At 40.0% G+C, this 21238-nt stretch overlaps 1 protein-coding gene across 5 annotated transcripts in view; it reads right to left on the bottom strand.

The window, feature by feature from the left end:
* Positions 1-384: 384 nt before the first annotated feature.
* Positions 385-21238, bottom strand: part of Arid1b (AT-rich interaction domain 1B) — a 417341-nt gene continuing 396487 nt past the window's right edge. For 3 of the 5 annotated variants that reach the window (XM_063232938.1, XM_063232940.1, XM_063232936.1), the window contains 7 exons: positions 21025-21163; positions 20600-20772; positions 15319-15469; positions 12249-12357; positions 9650-10433; positions 7218-7348; positions 385-4949 (listed from right to left, as the gene is read on the bottom strand). In XM_063232938.1, the coding sequence (XP_063089008.1) occupies positions 3228-4949; positions 7218-7348; positions 9650-10433; positions 12249-12357; positions 15319-15469; positions 20600-20772; positions 21025-21163 (3209 nt within the window). In that variant the 3' untranslated portion in view covers positions 385-3227. The remainder of the gene's footprint in view (positions 4950-7217; positions 7349-9649; positions 10434-12248; positions 12358-15318; positions 15470-20599; positions 20773-21024; positions 21164-21238) is intronic. The other 2 variants (XM_063232939.1, XM_063232937.1) reach the window with 1 other exon arrangement.

Raw genomic sequence — 21238 nt, 5'->3', positions numbered from 1 at the left:
GTCACATTTGCCAAACTATTTATGATATTTTCTTTACTTCCTTATAGATAAACAGGTAGGGGAACTGGTACATGTGGTCTGATAGGAAATGAAAGACTGTCAATAGTTCTAAAATGAATGGATTTCAGGGCAAAGGCTGTCTGCTTTTTAAGAGGCAGTTAAGTGCTTATAAGTATAAGGTACTAGTCCATGGGCCCTTCTAAAACTTTTTCTACTATAACTAAAAAATGGCTTAATTGGTCTTAACAGGTTGCATTCAAGAATAAGATTCTGTATCCTTAATCAAAACAAAAAATGTATTTCTGAGCAGATGCCACCCAATATTTCTTACATAACATTAAAAAAATTCACTCAAATACCAACAGATTCAACTTTATAGCACCATTCCAAAATACTAAACTTTCTTTGCACCTTTATTTTTATCATTTTTTTTTTTTTTTGGGTACACATTTAAAGTATGGGCATCCTGTAAATTTCTGAAAAGCCTCATAGAAAAGAAAAACAACTAATTTTTAGGACAAAGCAATAACTTGGTTTATAGGCAAGATGATCTCAAGCAGGATGTAAATTCTTCGTGGCTTCTGTAAGTCTTGATGTTGGAGTGAGAGTGGAGAGAGGACGCTAGTGCCTTCCTGGAGGAGCCTAGAGACTGTGCGGCATCAGCAGATGACCATGTGCTGCCCAGTGGGCAGCTCTGAGCACTGGCTACAGCTCAAAGCACGACACCAACATTCTTTTGCAAGGATTTTACTATTCTGGTTGACAAAATGATTGGGACATTATATAATTTCAAAGTTTGTGTGTAACTTTTATTCATATTCTGTAAGAGAGAAATCAGAAAAATTTTGAGTCCCTCTTACAAATCTCTGTTTTAAGCTTGGAGCACTAAAAATTGTTCCCAGCAAGCAGATGTATTTAAAGTGTAATTATAAATGGGTATTTAATACAATATATATGGCTATGTTGTCATCTAAGACAACTGTTTGATTAAGTGAAATGGGAACTGACAGATAGTAAGACTGCTTGCAGGAAAAATTATTTTTTTCTTGTGACACTAGAGAGTCACATCTTGTACTGATTATAACTGCATGTTCTTGTCTAGCTCTTCCATATATTACCGTGAGCAATGTGAACCAAGATAGTAGGTGTGGCAGAGGGTTGGGAATTGCTGAGACTAAAAGAGGGATGAGAGAGGTAGAATCAGAATAAGAAAGGAGTCCACTAACAGCATAATTATGCAGCAGTTTCAAAGAAATTGATTGTTACAGAATAACAGTCAATGACCCAGAAAGAGAAAACTTATGTTAGCGTTGACGAGTATTAAAAACCTACTGTGCATCAGGTAGGAAGGAATATGAGAATAATATGTCCTGAAATAGAAATAATCACTTTGCACTATGTACACCACATACAATATAACAACTCTTTTTAACATTGCACAATATAAGTATTATACACGGTGAGTAAACTAAATGCAAAATAACTTTGAGGCACACAGAAGAAACATGGATAGCTTGATCTTTGATTAAAATTCAGATGACATTAGTAAAAGGCAGAATGTTACATTTTCAGGCCCAGTCAGCTTTGGAGATCTCACCTCAAGTGGGTTGGCAGTTACCTCCCATTTTTACTGGAAATTATCATACCTCAATGTCCTTAAGAGTTATTTGCTTCAAAGAAAGACTAATTAGCTAAATAATTTGAGAAAATCAAACTGTTGCTCCCCACTCTAAAGTAGGTAACCCTGAAAGGTCACTTCTAACCTTAGGGTTTTATAATGTGAGGATGCTGCTGTATTTCCCGTTTCTTGTAGATAACTTGGTTACTATGAAAACCACTTCAAGGAAACTAGAACAGTATTCAAGAACACCCATCACAGTGCTTAACAAGATTTAATGTACATTTATTCTTAACATGTGGAACATATAAAGATTTTATACTGAATAAATGATATTCATTAAGCCAGAGGAAAAGGAGGAATTTACATCAAGTTTTTTTCTTGTTTTTTAAACTACATTATCTTGAAATACAAATGTGGATTCTCATCACTGAAAAATCTTTGAAGTTGTGTTTCTTCCTTTTAGCTGTATTTTTTCTTTCTTTTTTTGTCTGTATTAGTAACCATTTTCTAAATCAATCCATATGCAACCATTTCCACACCTTGATTCATGAAGCAAATTGGGATCAGCTGCTCTCCCAAAATAGAGCATGACTTTATACATACAGAAACTTGTACATTACCCTCTTTTTTTTGTTTTTTTTTTTTGTTTTTGTTTTTGTTTTTTGTATTTTTCTTTCTTTTTTGGGAGATATGGCCCTAATGAAAAAATATATAAAATAAAAATAAAAAATTATTTAAATCTACTATCACTTCGTAGTTACCACATCATGAAAAAGAAACTAAAAACTTCGTACTAAAAAAAAAAAAAAAAAAAAAAAAAAGAAGAAAAAGATGAGGGTATGTTTAATGTACAACTTCTATATACATCACAGCCCATAGGCAGTAAAAAAAATATTTAAAAAATGATTAAAGGAATTGTGAAGAACTGTCATGTGGAGGCCAAACGACAGACAGCAGACACGGTGGTAGTGGTGAGGAAGCAGTTTCTACTGATCACTGTCAGGGATGGTTTTGCTCCTAGCCTAATATGACCATTTTCCTGCGGAGAAACCAGTATCATTCATAGTTCTGATTACTGACTGACATACCTCCTTGAGCCCCTAATTGCTCTAGAAGTTTCTATTGCACAGAGCTTTGGATGATGGATTGCAGTTTTTTTAATTCTCTGAAGAATAAAAAGCACAGAAAATTGGTAACTTTTCACCTTTTGCCTCAGTGTGGTGAAATTCTCCCATCTTAGTATTTTTGTCAAACTTTTTTCTTTAAAATCAATTTGCTTCCCCAAAATGCAATACAACATGGAAAGTAACATTAAAAAGAAATCCATGAAAAACAAAAAGTGACTTGAATGCACTAGACAGCAACTTTGGTTAAAAAAAATAGAAAAACCCCAAAAGGATGTACTTATACACACAGACAGCAAATATTAATTTCATAACTGTTCAAATTAATTGTTTTTTAATTCCCAATTGGTAAATAGTGAATGGGGCAGAGGAGCAAAGATTCTCTTTTCCTTCTTCCTACGCTGGATAAACAAGAACAGAAAACAGCCAGTTATATGTGACCCTCTAATCTTCACTCACACATGCTTGCCTTCTCACTTATGTCATAACTGCCCAATCTGAAATAGTACATCACAGATGACAGATGCAACCAGAGAGTTCAGGACAGCTGATATTGAGATATCCAGCAACCGGCCCTCGTGCAAAAGGAATTCCGAGCGGTTCTCGTCCACTCTGGCCATGGCCAGCAAAGCCTTGGCTGCCCTGCACATCATGTCTACGCTAGGTGGTTCCAGAGGCGGGGGCTGCATGTGCATGAGGTTATGCTGGCTCTGCTGGTATTGCGCCATTGTGACCCCGTCCTCCAGGAAGCTTATCAAGTTTCCAATGCTTCCCTTCTGCACAGCTATTGCCCTCGCTGCTAATGCATCCCCCTGGGCAAGGTTCGATAAAAGCGCCATGGACATTTCTCGACAGACTGGGTTTTTGCGATCCCCAACGTACCTAACTAAAGTAGCATAGAATTTCTCCTGACGACTAAATGGAGGTGTGGCCAAGATCAGGTCCACATTATTGTCCTGGATACTGAGTTTACAGAGGGTCTCCAGCACAAGTCTCTGAGGTGACAGGACTGAGTTAGGTCCCACGGTGGGAAACGGGTCTTGCGCCTCCGCAGATGGGCATACCATCCAGTGCAGCAAGCCATCCAGAATTGGCAAGCAGATGCTTTCTGTGTAGGCAGACAAGTCTAGCTGCCCGGAGATGTTGGCCAACGTGACCAGTGTGTTATCCCGCAAGACCTCAAGGCAGTCCCACCACCACTCATCTTTGCTGCAGGCCACCCCCTTGTCCTCGTCCTCCTCTTTCTCATAGGTCTGTGGTGCTCGTTTCCGCTCTGGATGTTCATGGTGAAGAAGGATCAGCTTCCCCAGGATCAGCACCAAGCCTGGATGTTTGGACATCTCGGCATCATTGCCAGGCACGAAAGATAAGCTCCGCACGATGTTGGACACACAGATGCAGCGCTTAGCCAGTGAGTCCTGCCAGTGTGCGATGGTGCACAGGGGCGTCTCGTCTCGGCTCCTCGGCTCATCCTCCAGCAGCTTGATGTTCCGGTGACTTTTTGCTTGCTGGATACCAAAGGGGAACTTGCTGCTTTCTGGCTGGGGCCCAGGGTTTGTGTCTTCAGGCAAGGCCCCTGGCCGAGCAGACAGGACATCGTCAATAGTGGCTATGATGCTTTTCTCTGGCTGCTCTTCGCAATCACCTTTGCCTTCTGACTCTCTCTTTCTACCCGTGTAGTTAGAAGGGGGTGGTGGGCGTCTGCGAGGTGGGATTTCCATCTTGCTCTCAAAGTGAGTCTGGATGTGCTCAGTGGTGTCGCCACCCCCAAGCTGCCAGTGTAGAAGCCCGCTGTTGAACTCTTGCACTCGGCCCAGCTTGTCCGACCGGTCAACAACAAATAGGTTGTTCTTTTTGACAATCTTTATTGGTAGCTTGTCAAACTTACTGGCCTGTTTGGGCTTCTCCTTGGGGTCTGCAGTGGCATCTGCAGCGCTGAGGGCAGCAATGCCCTTGGCATCAGCTTCTGTCTTTTCACGGTCTTCCTCGTCCTCGTCCTCTTCCTCATCTTCATCAAGACACTCAGTGTCTTCTTCCTCCTTCCCAGAATCGTCAGCAGAGGACTGGCTATCTTCTTTTCTCACTGCATTGTGATCAAGTGCTTTTTGGCTGGGGTCTCCCACTTCATATTCCATAAGAATTCCAAAAATGTCAATCAGGCATTTTCTATAGTACTCTACTAAAAGTTCGAGAAATCCAGATAACTAGAGAGAATAGGAGGAGAATAACAACAAAGAACAGGTACAGTGTCATGAGATCAGCTATGCCTGGGAAGGGTAGAAATTCTGAACGCTATCAGAACATTTCTGAAATTATTTTCACACACATTTTCATTCTTTTCTAAGCTGGTCATGAGAGATAAACTATATATCTGTGAGAACTAAATTCTGGAATTTATATCCTCAACTAAACGACAGAGCAGGTTTTTGATTTGCTGCTGACTTTTCTTAATCTGTCAACATGAAAACCAACTTCTAATTTCCACATTTGTAATATAATCCATTCTTTTTTTTTGGTACTAGGGATTGAACTCATGACCTTGTACCTGCCAGGCAGGTGCTTACGCCACTGAGCTAAATCCCTGGCCCTACACCTACATTTGTGATATTATCAATGAGGGAGTGATTTGCTATTTTTTACCCCTCTTCTTTTTTTCTCCAGTCTTTACTACGATGAGCTCATTATTTCAAGAGCAGCAATGTGCATTTCATATTCTTTTACTCAAAATGCTTCTGCTTCCTTCTAGTGTGTATTTGAGACTTGCTTGTTGGTATTTTTATAGTCATTACTCTTGAGATTTTATGGTTATTTTCACCTGAGGTGCCATAGGTTACTCTAATTTACATTCTCTATATCTTTTAGAGAAGATAATTTCAGCACTGTAGTAGCTCATAAACACTGAAAATTAGAAACAAATCAATTGAGTCCCTGATACATGAATTAGAATGTGTCATAAAATGCAATTTTCCATCTCAGTTGTTCACAGCTCTAGCTGAAACACAAAAGGTGTGAGGAGAAAGTCACTGCCTGTGAGAATGAGCAGTTTCCTTTGAGCAAGTATCTGTGTCAAGGGAAAAAAGGACACTCCATGGTTGCATGGCCCAGGCACACCACCTCCTGCTACAATTAAGGACTACACAAAATAAGCAGGTAATAAAAAGAGTTCCTTTATGCCAATATTATGGAAATTAGGCACACTGCCATATCTGTTAGTTTCTTGAAGGACGTGCAGTGATTGTTGAGAAGTTGGACTTGAAATGTTTTCAAAGTGATTTTGTTTAGCCCGAAATGTACAGCTTTTTATGTGTAAGATCTGTCTTCAGGGAAATGGGGATAAAGGAAATCTTGGTATGAAAATAGGTGAACAATAACAGTTCATATATTCTAAAGGTGAAAGTTAATTATTCTAGTGAAAGCCAGCTAAAATTTAAAAATATTTACTTTATGTAAATATTTGACCACAGACAACACTTATGACCTTATTCATTCACTATTTATCAACTGAAAATTGCCTTACTGGGCTACTTTGAGGCATTAAGTGAGAAGAAAAGAGGGGGGTGAATGATTCTGGGTTTACATTTTAAAAGAAACAAGGAAACGAGATGTGCTAGTTCTTCTCACAGAAAGCAGAGTTGTGTGTAGGGGAGAACAGCCTTTTCTTATTTTTATTTCTAAATATTTCCTTTTTTTGTTTGTTTTTGAGACAGGGTCATGCTTTGCAGTTTAGGATGACCTATTAAGTCACTGGGAGTCCCAGGATAATCTTGAGCTCAGGATGAACTCGTTCGGCCTCAGTTTATTCTCCCAAGTACTGGAAAAGTCCAGTTGACTCTCAGTATTTCCCTTATTTCTCCTTTTCTGCTTCAGCCATTATTTGAGAAGCTACTTTAAGCCCAACTCTGAACAAAGGGGGATGCAGACTAATTACAGGTAGCAGGCTTTATGATGACTACTTCAAACAATTGAGGCAGGCATGGAACAGACCTAGAAACAGGTTTGGCTATGAGTTCGTATTTCTTTTAGCTGGATGGTAAGGATATGGGGGTCATTAAGTGCCTCTCTACTTCTATATACTTTAACATTTTTCTACATTATACCATTGCTTATTAATTAAAAGAAAGATGTGTTTATCTGCAACTAATTGTGTTTCCAAAACAGATACAACTATAACTCTATTTTACATTTAGATTAATTCACACTAACTTGGTAACATTTATTTCATATGAAAACTTAACTTTGTCATTATCTGTTATACACACATACACTGTCACTCTTTCCTTACAAAAAAATGTGTGTGAGTAAAACTGAAAGGCGTATCATGCAGGCTAAATTCTCAGTTATACATTGATTAGTGTTGGTTTACAACAGCTACTATGGTTAAAAACATTAGTTAGGCATTAGTTCAAGAATTATACCCTATTTAATTTTCCAATATTCTAATTTGGTTGGTTGTTGGATTGGCACAGGCTCACCTGAGAGAGATTGAAAGTAGCGACAGTGCTGTCATCATAGAGAAGAATGTTGATAGTGTCCAAAGCCCAAGTGCTTTCAGCCAGAAGACCTGACTTAAGGGACATCATCACACGCCATGCCTCAGGAGTAACTAAAAATGAGAAAGGACAAGGACATCTGTAATAGTAACTCTGTATATGAAAGAACAAGGAAAAAGACTAGACTGTTGAGCGAAATATTGATTTTAAACAAATGTTCAGAGTCACACATGATTATCTTCTGATTTTAAATGGAGGCTACAGGTTGTACTAACAGCTTTTATTGTGTGAGATCTTTTTAGTTTACCAGTTAAATATAAGTCAAAGTGCTTCTAAATGTGGTGGGCATGGTTAAGCATGAACAGTTCTCATCTCATATGTATTTCTGTTCTCGTTTTAAATAACTGTGATAGCCTAAAAGAGGTCTCTACTGCCTCTGCCTTCTCCAGTCACAACTTCTCCAGGCAATGTCTATAGAAGGCTGACAAGCATGCAGAATATAAAAGCAAAATTTCCAAAGTAGCACATCCTTCGATAAAGTCTTGATTTCCACATGAAGTGGAAATCTAAGTGCTCCTGCCCTTAGAACATGCTGTTAATAAGTACCAGTACTTTTCTTTTTTTTTTTAGCCTTTTGAGACAGTTTCACTAGGGTGATTTAGACTGGCCTTGAATTGATTTTGTAGCCCAGGCTGGCCTTAAACTTCACAGCAATCTTCCTGCCTCAGCCTCTCAAGTGCTGGGCTTACAGGTGTGTGCCAAAATGCCTAGACTAAGTACCAGCACTTTGATGGTTAGAAACGGATGATCTGAGCCAAGGACTGGGAAATGGCTTTTTTGTTGTTGTTTTCCTTATTCCTGTCATCGAAGAAAACAAAATGATTAGATAAAAGTTGGAAGATCTGCACATAATGAGGCTAGAGAACGGAGTCCTCATACATCGGAGTTTTCAGCAATAGCTGCTCAGAAGCAGGCATGTATCGTATGAGCAGAGGATGGTGCGGAAGACATTCTCCACCCAGATTCTCCTAGAGCACTGCTACGTGGGCAGGAGGACACTTTCTGGATGTCCGAGGTACTGTCACAGGGGAAGGCTATGTGCTGTTCCTCCTACATCTGTTTCTCAAGCTAAGATGCACACATACTAATTTTCTAGTGGGAAAAAAAAGTTAAACTTTCTTTTCAAAATAAAGAAGGTAAATTTGAAGACAATCCCTTTTTAAAACTTAAATATATACACATACAAATGTAAACTGTATTTATAAATTTTTGTATAAAAATGGAGCTGTCTGCATCTCATTCTTTTCTCCTGCAACTCCAAGATATCAAAAATGTCCAGTATTTTCTCTATACAAATGTGTATTTAATATCCAACAATTTCATTTCACTAATTTTGTATCTTTAATTTTCTAATCACTACAAATATTTTTAAGTCAAGTGATTCTAATTTTTGTTTCTTTTTGATGGTACTGGGATGGAAACCAGGGGTTTTGCATGCAATTACATTCTCTGCCCTTCCAATATTTTAAAATTTTGAAATAAGGTCTTGCTAAGTTACAAAACACCCCAAGTTTGGTTCGGTCTTGTGATTCTCTTGTTGATCAACACTCTTATGTATTCCATAATTTGATGGCCTTCCTGGAAGGTGAAGGGAACTTCAGAGAGGTATGTATTTGAGGGGAGTGGGTTGTGGATGTGTGACCTGGGGGATTATAGTTAATTCTTTGCTGCTTCTTGTTCTCCACTTCCTGTCTGCCACAAGGCAAGCAGCTTCTTTGACCATGCCCTGCCCCACGCTGTTCTGCCTCACCTTTGGCCCACAATAAGGGAACCAACCAATTGTGGGGCTGAAACCTCTGAAATCGTGAGCCACAATAAAGCTCTCTTTAAGTTGATTTTCTCAGGTATTTTGTCACAGCCCAGAAAGTTGACTAACACATACATTTATGTCTTAGCCATGTTTCTTTCTTTTTTTTTTTTTTTCATGGAAATTCACTGTATAGTGTCATTAAGCCAGAGTGGCTTGCCTTCAGATTTTCCCAGGTCATCCTTTGCTTCAGAATGTATTTATTTAGCACATATTGTGGAGATTAAGTGGCTTGGTTAAGGTCAAATCTTTAAAACCAAATACAGTACATAAACATGGAAGATGCCTTGGTCACTCATTTGGAGCTATAATCCCTCATATAAATAATTTCCATACCTAGCATTACCTGGCACGGTTTCTTAATTTTGATTAAGAAATCAGTGGCTTCCAACTATTGCTCCTATATAAAAAACATCCTGATAATCTGCATTCATGTTAGAATATCATCCTATTACAGATACTGATAGAAACTACATTAAAACTAAAATTAAAATACTAGATTGCAACTGGAACTCATTCCAGGATAAAAAACCTTTGGAATTCTTACCAATATCTTTTGAGGTAATCTTTCGCCTTTGTTTCAGGACTGGCTGTGATGCTTCCACTGAGCCAGGAGGAAAGGTAATTTCCCTTCTGATGGGGGGTGGCTGAGGGGGTGGCCCAGTGACCTGGGATGTGGGGACAGTAGGCATGACCTTCGGCATCTTCATGGTGGGCAGAAAGGGAGACTTGCTTGGAGACATGCGGTTTTCCAGGGAGCGCTGGAAGGAAGCTGGGCTGGGTGCCCTGGAGATGTGGTTTGGCAGTGATGGTGGCGTCTGGTAGGATGTCTGAGGTGGGCGTGTGATGGGCTGCATGGAAGCTGAAGATGACATGTAAGGCTGGCGTTGGCTGACATGAGAAGGCCACTGGCTCTCATGATTTATCCTCTGATCAGGTACCATCATATCATCTGTGCGGCTCATCCCTGGATAAGGGGGTGCCTGTGCAGGGCCGCCAGGGCCCTGTCTGTTCTGGTAGGGATAAGGCATATCGTTGCGTGCTGCCCACATGTTCTGCTGAGGCCCTTCACTGGAAGATGATTGCATCGGGCCTCCCATCATCTGAGGTGGGATTCCATGGGGCTGCATCTGGCCTGGGCCCTGTATCCTCTCCCTATTATAGGGATATGGGTACTGTCCCTGCATGGGCCTTCGGTCCGGGCCAGAGTAAGAGCTTCCGTACTGGTTATACATCTCTTGCTGCTGGTTGCCATACTGCATGTTGTACATGTCTCCCTCATGTCGCTTGGCTGGAGGCCCATACATGCCATCCATGTGGCGCTTGTAATTCTGTAATTCACATAAAGACAAATCAAACTGATATACTCTTACAGGTATAACCATACATACTACAATTATGCAATTATAGTTGTTACCTGGTGGAATATTCATCTCAAAATCAGTATGGGAAGCTCTTATATAACCAGGAGAACTAACCTTTTAAGGACTCTACCTCCGTATTATATAAATGCCCTGCCATTTGTTCTGAAGAAGGTTCCTGTGTATTGCTTCCATGTGTTTGAAACTTTACTTGGGAAAAACAAAGCATCCTTTCCTTTGGCTGCCAACGTTGGGACAGCACAGTACTGATGACTGCTGAATGGTCCGATATTGGACAAGGTCTTGAAGTTAAACTAAGATGACTCCCAGGCCAGAAGGATCAGCCTTGCAAGAGTGCACTTAGGGTTCCAGAGCCAGTTTAAGTGACTCCTAGGTTAAAAGGCTATCTTAGGCCTTACTGTACATAAATGTCTACCAACAGGATTCAGCTCTTCTGATTGGGCTGTCACCTGATGTCTATGCTATGGCTCCTGTCCAGATATCCAGCTTGTCTAGCCCGACTCTTTATAAAAACCTTGCTGTTCCTGTCACAGCAGCACCAGTCCCACAGCTCTCCAATGAGGAACCAGGGTTAGTCAAGGTGGGTGAGGGACTCCTGATGGGAGGCATTGATATGTGTATATTTTAGTTTTTTTCTTTCAGTTTACCTGAAAATTGTTTAAGATCAGTGGTTTAATAACAACATACATGCTCCTGAAAAATGTAATAAATGTCTAAAAATTATTTTTGTGATTTAAAAAAATTTTGAAACAAAATCCTCTTACTTTGTAAGAGGTCTCAGACTTGAGAGGTTGTTCAGAAACAGCGAGTTCATGTGTGTCTGAAAAGTCACGGGACAAAGTACAGTTTTTAGCATCAGTTCTGAGAGCTTCAAAGGTGGGGTTTTGTACAACTGAGTTGTGATGGTTACTGTTAACCAGAATGATCTACTTATTTACTCAAAATATGTAGTCATTAATACCTGCTTCTCAAAAGTCGATTTTTACTCTTGTATGTAACATTTTAAGTTGTTTTTTTCTATATATTCATTAAAACATGGATGCATTCCTATCCTAAAGTGGTTTTTAATATAAAATTATACAGTTGCCTTTCATTATCTGTGTTACAGGACTCCTGGACATACCAAATCCAAGTACATCCTCACACATTCATTTTAGTTTATTTCTAAAACTTATAAACCTAATGCAGTGTAAATGAATAAAATATTATGTAAGTAGTTGTCATCTATACTGCTTAGGGAATCATGAAAAGGCAAAAAATATGTCCATATTCTTTATAGATGCTTTTTTTTTTTGGTAACAGGGATCAAACCCATGACCTCACACTTGACAGGCAGGTACTTACACCACTGAGCTAAATCCCCAACCCCAATATGCAATATTTTTAAAGAATATTTTAAAATACTTTTATCTATGGTTGCTGAACCACGATGCAGAACCTGTGGATACAGAAGGCTGATTGTGCATAACACATGCATGCTTGTGATATGCTTCACTTTAGTTTGGGCTTGGCATTATTCACAAGAATGCATGTATTTAACTTCCTACAACATGTTACATATATTTCAGAATAATATATGTGAAGAACTGTTTTTAATTTGCTGATTTCAAAATTCCATGAGTATTTTCTAGCACTACACAGCCTGAATGTTCAATAAATGTTAATCATTTTTGGAATAATTCCTAACATAATTCTTTTTTCAGAGCACAAGTTTGCGTTCTAGCTTCTAGGAGACAAACACACGACTCAGAGACCCACACCCACCTGCCCACTCACCGGCTGCTGTGGATACAGGCCAGGCTGGTGCGCTCCATACGGTGGCTGTCCTGCAGGAGGACCTTGGCCTGGATACTGCTGCCCATAAGGTTCATGCCTAGAACAAGGCATTCAGAGAAAACTTAATTTTCAGAGGATTCCAGGCAAACAGGGGCATGAACAATCCATTTCTGGAAACTCTACCCCAACGGCTTTGTCTTTTCTTCACCACATGCGGCTCCTTACAGGCACTCCCTGTGTGGCAGCTGCACTGGAACTCCTAGTGAGAGGGATGGGAACACCCTTTGGGAGTGGCCTCAAACTCTTGGGTCGGCTGTTGGTTAATAGGTGTCAGAGGAATACCGGTTGAACAGGCAGGCACCCTGCGAGCACTTGTCTAAGCCATTAGCCTCTGCCTTTGAGGCAGAAACCCCACCTATCCACTAAAGTTTACTGTACCAAGTACTACACAATGCTGTCAGGTGAGGCATTGATGAAAGGAAGATTCAAAGAGAATCTAGGACTTAAAGCAGTATTTCTAGAAGTACCAGAACATGGAAAATATTTCTACTTTTCACATTCTCATTATGAATATAAAATGCTTAAGTTTTTAAAGGTGTACTTCAACATTAATTCCAATGATGCTGAGTTAGCTAATAATTATTACATTTAAAAAAGTACCTACATGGGCTGGGGATTTAGCTCAGAGGCATAAGCACCTGCCTAGCAAGTATGAGGTCATGAGGTCGTGAGTTCGATCCCTGGTACCAAAAAAAAAAAAAGTACCCACAAATTTCAAAGTTCTGTGACTAAAAAGGCTACAGAATAGAATAGGAACAATGATTTAAGTATCTCCTGTTAAATCCAAACATAGACATGAATAATATAAATTGGGGAAAAAATAAAGCGCCAGGCATGGTGTTATACACCTGTAATCCAAGCCCTTGGGATGCTGAGGCAGAACTATTTTGGGTTTCAGGCCAGCCTGGTACATAGTAAGTTCAAGGCCAGCCTGAACTATATAGTGAGACCGTCTCAAAAAAAAAAAAAAAAAGAAAAAGAAAAAAAAAAAAAAAAAAAAAAAAAAGAACATTGCAACTATTTTTTCCACCACTACTCTACTGAGAAATAAGAAAGCATCGAATTACCAGATTTTTGGGATAGGGATGTATTTCAGTGGTACAACACCTGCCTAATACATGTGAGGTTTGATTTCACCAGCATGGTGTGTATATACATATATATATATATATATCCACAGAGAAGGGCAATGGACTAGGGATTGTGAAATATAAACTGATTAATTTAGTAATAATCTTTTATGAGAGAATAATTGGATTAAACCTATTCCTAATCTGACCAAGTAATAAGGAAATGATTTTTTTTAGACTATTATATATAAGACACATGGGAAATTTTTGCTAACTACCATGATTACTTAGAAAGAATTTATAGTTTGAAAGAAAGAAATACAGTATAATTGACATGAAAACATTTTAAGCTGAAGAAGTAATATTTCTCTGAAGACAAAACTTAATGAGGTAAATCTCTCTCTAATGTTGTTGAATCAAAATAACTTTTAAGCATAGTCTATGCAGTGCTTCAGGAAGCATTGTAGAAGGAACAGAAAAATAGACTTAATTGAGATCCTTTAAGAATACTTGACCTGAAACAGAAGCAAGATATCCCATGTGTAGGTACAAATTCCCTATGATGAATGCTATCACTACGTATATCTAAAATGCAGCAATGGCTGGGGATTTAGTTCAGCAGCACAAGCGTCTTCCTGGCATGCACAAGGTCGTGAGCTTGATCCCCAGTACCAAAATAAAATGCAGCAATTAAAAAATAGAATACATGTTCTAATACAGTCATTCTTCTATCTCATGACCAAACAACACCAACAATTCAGCAGCTTTTCCTGGACTTACAACTAAATCAAACCAAACTGCCCAGTTTCTGCAAACAGAGACCCAAAAGGCAGGTGTGTCCTTGCCTGCACACCAGTGTGGCCATGGTAAAGAAAAGGGTACCCTCCTATGCCTACACATTTTCCCCCTTAAAAATAACAAATGTTATATTCAAATCTTGCTTTGAGCATTTCCCTTAGTGTGGAGGCACAGAACACAGCAACACAGGAAGGGCTTTGTAACAAATGAGAATTAAACCTGGGGCATAGGTAAGGGGTCTCTTCACAAATGAAGCCCCACACTATGCCATCAGTGCAGGATGTCATTTCTGATGAATTCTCCAGATCATCTCAATGATCCTCCTGTCACCTATCTGACTAAAACCAACCAGTTGGGTTGGTGCTAGGCTGCCTCGTCACCTCCATGTCAAGATGGATTCCTTTGGAGAGGCTATCTAAAACTGCAGCCCCTGAAACCCTTTCTAGAAGACTGAGAGATGAGTTGGCTACCATGACAGACATTCCCAAGGGATGCAGGGGAGGGAAGGACCTGTGCTGGTAGCTCCCAGAGAAGTCACATTTGGCTGTAGCTGAGTCACCTCATTGTGACCACAGTGGCTGCCTCACACAGGGAAGTGGGTGCTGGCTGCACTGGTGTGGAGTACTTGGGGGCAGACCTGTCTCTTGTATTCTTGGGGAGAAGATGCCTCCCTTAGCTAGGCCAGTCCTTGAAGCCTCATTCATGCTTCAGAGCACTAGCATGTAAAAGCACATGTGACTGGATGTGATGACGCAGTCCCAGCATTTTAGAGGAGGCTGAGGCAGGAGTATTTGTAAGTTTGAGTTCTGGCTGGGAAACTTAGCAAGATCTGCACCAAAATGAAAAATGGTTGGGGATATTGCTCAGTGCAAAGGCTCTGGGTTCAATCCTCAGTACCATACAAAACAGAAAACAAACAACTGAAAAAACACAGAATCATCTGGCTGCCTGGAAACAAGGGCCTTCTTCCTGGCACGTTGCAGCCTTCCACTGACGGAAGCAACCTAACTCATCAGATCAGTAGCATCCTGGCAGGAAAGGCCACTGTGTTGCCATCAGAGGCTCAAATGTGGGTGAGAGAAGTACACTTTCCAGTGAATCATCTTACCTTTCTTTCGAAAAGTACTCACCTTCGGTCATAACTTGCCCCATAGGGAAACTGCTGCCTCTGCCCCATCCCCAGATTGGACATTGCTCCTGAGGGACTTTGGTTATACATGTCCTGCATGCTGCTGTTGGGCATCTGTCCTTGAGTCATAAAGGGCTCACTGCTTCCAGGCACTGAAATATTTGAAATAAGAGGCACAAAATAAAGTATTTTCAAAGGCCAAAGGACTCATGTATTTCTCCTGATAATTTCTGTGTTCTCTGTCCTGAGCTGACCACACTGCCAGTGAGACACCATAAAGCCTAGAGTCAGATGGGTCCTACGGGAGCAGAATCTTAAAATGGCCCCAAACACACTCTGCTTGCTCCAGTACATATCTTGATGAGCCCCCTGACTTGTGTCTGGGGAGAATTTAGGAACGTGATGGGCTCTGTGGCCTCATGACTCTGGGCTGTTATGTGGCAAGAGGGATTTCATGGATGTAACTAAAGTTACTAATCGACTGACTTTGATTCCAGGAAAGGTAGAGTACTATATCCAGAGACCCTTTTCATCAGCATTTACAGCTGAGAGATGGGGTTACTTCAAGGCCTTTTCCTACTATTCTTGAAAAAGTGACAACCATGCTTTACAGAGGACCACATCACGAAAGGCAGGGGTGGACAGTCAACAACAACAAAAAGCCACTTGGACCTACAAACAATTTACTAACAATCTGAATAAATGCAAAGAAGCCTGACGCCTCAGAGGAGTTCTTGCTCTTGGCCAAGACCTTGACTTTAGTAGGTGGACCCTGAGTAGAGGCCCTAGCCACGCTGTGGGACTCCTGGTCCATATGCTGGGAGAATGTATCTCTGCTGTCTCCAGCTGCTGAGTCTGTGGGCATCTGTTTGGCAGCAATATGGAAACTCATACAGGCCTAAATCTATTTATTACCAATGAGACAAGTCATTAACTTCTAAGTCTACTTCTTGTGTTTAAAATAAAGTCCGGCATAGCAACTCGAAGTGATGGTGATAAGACATGAAATTATGTATTCAAAGTTAGTTTTCTTTCTTTATAGGAAAAAACCTGAAAACATCAACATACTCATGCATGGACATACTTCAAAATCAGCATAAAAATAATTATAAGAGCAAAATACAGCTCAAGATGGTATAAGAGAGACAATTTCTAAAAGATGGTAGAGTGTAAATGAAGTTCTATATGCAAAGTAGCATCAGCTCAGAGCCTAAAGGAAAGTGGGTCAAGTCCAGAAACTAGCCCACAGGCAAATTAAACATTTTAATACATGTAAACTGTTATTGATGTATGATATTATTACCTCTCTTCATTCTATGTCGTGTGAGGTAAAAGTGAATTAAAATTTATGCCCCAATGAATTTGTTAGGCTGGCAGTAAGGCAAATGCCAGACATGGAACAGTGCCTGTCACCGGGAAGTGTGTTTCCGCCCTCTTTACCTTCTGATCTCATGGCAGCTTGTGGTAGAACCTGTTTGAAATTACTTTCCATTTTGTAGATATGAAAACAGAAATCAAGTGTGTCTAGTTAAGTAGCTCAGTTCCCTAATTCATAGAGTTCTTAAAAATCAGAAAAAAGGACAACAAATTAAAAGTGGACAAACCTATTCACAGAAAAAGAACACTAAATGGCTACTCAATGAAAAGGTATGTGACCTTATTAATAAAGAAACCCTTGTTAAAACAATTATGAGGGCTTTTTACTTTTCTTGGTCAATCTAATTGGCAAATATAAAATGACTCTATTACTCATTTCTTAGTAAGATAATGAAAACTCACACATTTGCAGACACTCTTGCTGACAGTATTAAGTTGGTACAACCTTTATCAGTACTTGCCATGGGAATCTTTCACACCCTAAAGAGCACATCTACCAGCATTCACAGCCTGTGAAGTCCCTCCCCAGGACTCTGGGCAGGGTCATGTGACTATTGATCAAAAGAACTCTGGTAAATGAATGGGTGCAAGCAGAAGTGCAAAAGAGCTTACAACTAGGATATGACTTCTTGCAAGCTTCCTAAGTCCTACCCACAGTGCCATGGGCACCCAAGAAATTACGTGGAAAGGCCCGCTGGGGCAGGTCATTATCAAAATGCCAGAAGAGTCCCCAGGGGAACTGCTTATGACATTGGCCACTCAAGGGACAAACTGGCAGCAGTTTCAGTGCACTGGCCAACAACACAAGGTGTGAAAAACTATACAATCTATCACAAACTCTTAAGACAGAATTAAGTATTGCTGTTTAGAGCCACTAAGTTTTGAGGTAGTTTGCTATACCAGATGACTGACTTAGTACAAGCAAAAAAAATTCTATCATTTGACTGAATAAATCTATTTCTAGGAATCTATTTCATGGGAATACCCTATCAGTGTTACTTCAACAATCCCTACATTTCTGTTTGGAACAACAAAATACTCGGAAACAACCCATCCAGTACTAGAGCATTAGGATATGGCATTCAATTAAAAACACTGCTCTGGGGCCAGGAATTTAGCTCAGTGGCACAAGCGCCTACCTGCCAAGTGTGAGGTTGTGAGTTCAATCTCCAACCAAAAACAAAAAAACAAAACACCATGTTATGCCTAGAATCTAGTAGACTAATATGTACATATATTAACAGATATGAAAATATAGTTTAATTAAATAATACATAAAATGTTACGTTCACTTATGTACCATTCGCCGACAGTATCTTGGTGAGGTAAAGAAATGAGCAGAGTGCCACAGGCAGGTGAATAGGCAGGGCCAGCTCCTGACTGTCAGATTCATCATGCTACCACAGCACAGGCTAGCGACATCCACACCAGCCACCTACTCAGTGACAGCAACAACAAAAAGCTGCTTTCCACTGATGTTTTCCACTGCTGTTCTAATCAGAGCACTGTCAAGTTCACTGACAGAAAACTATCACAATAGGGATCAGGGAGTAAGTTTATCTGTTTTAATTTGGTAGCAAATACACTAATATTGTAAGATAGGAGATGAACTGAAATATACTAGGGATGGTCACTTACTAGTCACTTACATAGTCAATGAAAACAAATTATATAACCATGGGGTGCTAATAAGGTAACTCCACAATTATTTCCCACCCCCAAATTCGTTTTTATAAGAACAATCATAGACATAAGAACACAAAGCAACTCAAATGTAGTTGTCTACCACAGCACAGAGGCAGGATACTGAGATGGCTTACAATAGATGAGCTCCAGTGGCGCAATCGGTTAGTGCGTGGTACTTATATGGTTCACAATAGATTTTGAGGCCAGATTCCAAATATTACTAATTATTTTTTGGTCTGTTATAATATTTTCAGTCTAAATATGGGATACAGATACAAAAAGCACAAAACATTCTCTTTAGCATCTAGTACTACTAAGAAAAATAGCTACCTCTAACATTGGCAAAGTTTTTGACTCTGAGTTTAGATATTTACTGCATGTTCTGTAAAATCTTTATTTAGAATAAGCAGCCCTGAAGCCCCTGAAAGGAAAAAATTATATTTGTTTTGTGAAAGTTATCTGAATTATATATAAAGTAATTATAAATCTAAGTTGTTTAGTGGTACATACCCAATATTGAAAGTTTTGAGATTCATTTTTATTTCTCATTAGTTCCTATTTGTGAAAGATGAGGCTTTGAACTTTATGTTTCTCTTTACTCAGACAGTATAACAAGAAATTTATGTACCTCAACATCCAAATAGCACATAGGTACCATTATTTAAGGGATACCAGAATAAGTACTTCCATAAAATTATTATTCGTGCTTTCTGTATTTTTTTTTTCAGTAAAATTCACATCATACTTCAATTTCATAGAACCCAACTGCATTTGAAAGGATGTCAAAAAGCAAACTACCAGGTTTCTAACTGAACTGATCTGCCGAGGGAGGAGATAACAGGCAGTGGCTCAGCCGCTATCTCAGAGAAGAGAGCCTTAGCAAGCATAAGGGAGTAGACTACCTATCTCCTAATGTCACCAAACTCTTCTACACTTTCTTTTTCAATGAGCTCACTAATCCCACTGTGGCAGATATTGTTTCTATGCTCAGTGGTCTAAAATCACAGCTAATTTGAACCTCTGTCCAATTTCTAGACATGTAGAGCACTACCCAGCAACTTAATCTCCCTCTAAATCCTGCTCCTTCCCCAGCTGTCCTCATTGCACCAGGCCTGTTTTTCCATCACCACTGAGCTCTGCAGCCCCAATGTCCAATTCACTGGTACTTCTAAGACACGAAACAATGGTCCTTTCTCAACTGCTGGTCTTCAAGTCCAAAGTGTTGTCTCTTTCCCTAAACTACTGTACCTCCCCAACCTCCCATCCATCCTCAACTTTTTCAATGCATGCTGCATAGTGGCCAGTTATTATTTATTTTCACAAAAATCAAAACCATCTCATTTCTCCATATAGCATCTCTTACCTGGTTGAAAAACTCAAACTTATCGATTTGCTATAAAGACTGAAAGACTGTGGCCCCAAAATGGCCAATATTCTCAGCCTATGTGCCCCATGCTCACTATACTCTAGGTACTTGTTCCCTCTTGCTAGGGATCCAGCCCTCTCTGCTTGTCATCATCCTCACTCTCAGGTCACAGGAGATAACTGCCATCTTCTCAGAGTCCTCCCTTCTGACTAGCTGATCTCCTAGGATTCCCTGCTCCTACTGCTACACTGAGCACCACTGCTACCAGTATCCTTTTTTTCACTTTTTCTTTCTTCTGTCAACCATGATCTTTTTTAAAAAATTTTCGTTTTTATCAGTACCAGGGATCGAACTCATGACTGCTCACTTGCAAGGCAGGCGCTTATGCCACTGAGCTAAATCCCCAGCCCCAACCACGATCTTTTATTACACATTTGTAGTGAAGTTAATTTGGGTATTTTTATTTCCCAAGACTCTGCTAGTTGAAAATAGGGAATATGTGTGATTTACCACTATGCTACCTAGCACCCAGCACTATCCTGGCTCACTCTGACACAACCACAATATTGGTGATGCCAGATCACACAAATGCGTGCTTTCACCAGTGGCTGCTCATCACTCTTCCACAGTCCATGTGTGCATGGCTTTAACTAATCCTCACAATACCTTTGAAGCAAGCCTTGTTATTTTCCCAATTTTTGGGTGAGGAAAGTAAGGCACAGAGATGCTAAATACTTTTTTCCAAAGGCACAGACTTAGGGTAGCAATGTGAGAGCTGTGGAACCTCAAGACACTCTGAACGAATAGTTGTACTGGTTAAAAGCAGCAGACAGGTGACACCCCTGGACCATACCTTTTCTCATTCCCCCAAAGGGGTCCTTGTTGGGTTCATAGGGCATCCTTCCCATCATGTCTGGCATGCTCATGCCTTGTTGGTATGGGGCATTTGGAGTCATAGAATTCCTTTTTGGAAACGATGAATCACTCACATCTGAGAATGGGTCATGCACACTGATTGTACTGCTTCTGAAGAGATAAAAAATGAAAGCTTAATGATATAGCAGGAGTTACTTCCAAAATACTAGAAAATAAACCAGTCTTGAAGTCTATAAATGTAAAAGCCATCCAACATAAATTATATGAGTAAAACTAGTACTGATCAACATTTAAAAACTCAATAGGGAAAATCATTTTTATTTTCTATGAAGTTTGCTCCAGAAAAATCAAAAGACAAAACAAATCTGATTTTATATGGTTCATGGAGTTCTATGAACATACCTTCCACCTTGCATTGGAGCAATTTGTCCATGAGGGGTGGAAGCTGGGGTAGGGGGCTTCAGGTCACCTGGAACCTCTGCCATGGAATTGCTGCCTGTTGACTGCGGCGTCTGCGGGCCTTGCAGGGATCCTGAGTTAGCTGACAGGTCAAGGGATAGGGGAGGGAGAGAAACCGAGGATATTAAGGAAGTTCATTCTTATAGTTACATATGCA

Source organism: Cavia porcellus, unplaced genomic scaffold (genome assembly GCF_034190915.1).
Source record: "Cavia porcellus strain 051 isolate PalLab524CR breed Dunkin Hartley unplaced genomic scaffold, mCavPor4.1 scaffold_22, whole genome shotgun sequence".
NCBI classification, from domain to species: Eukaryota; Metazoa; Chordata; class Mammalia; order Rodentia; family Caviidae; genus Cavia; species Cavia porcellus.
The sequence above is the reverse complement of the archived record's forward strand: the minus strand, read 5'-3'. Positions and strand labels throughout refer to the sequence as shown.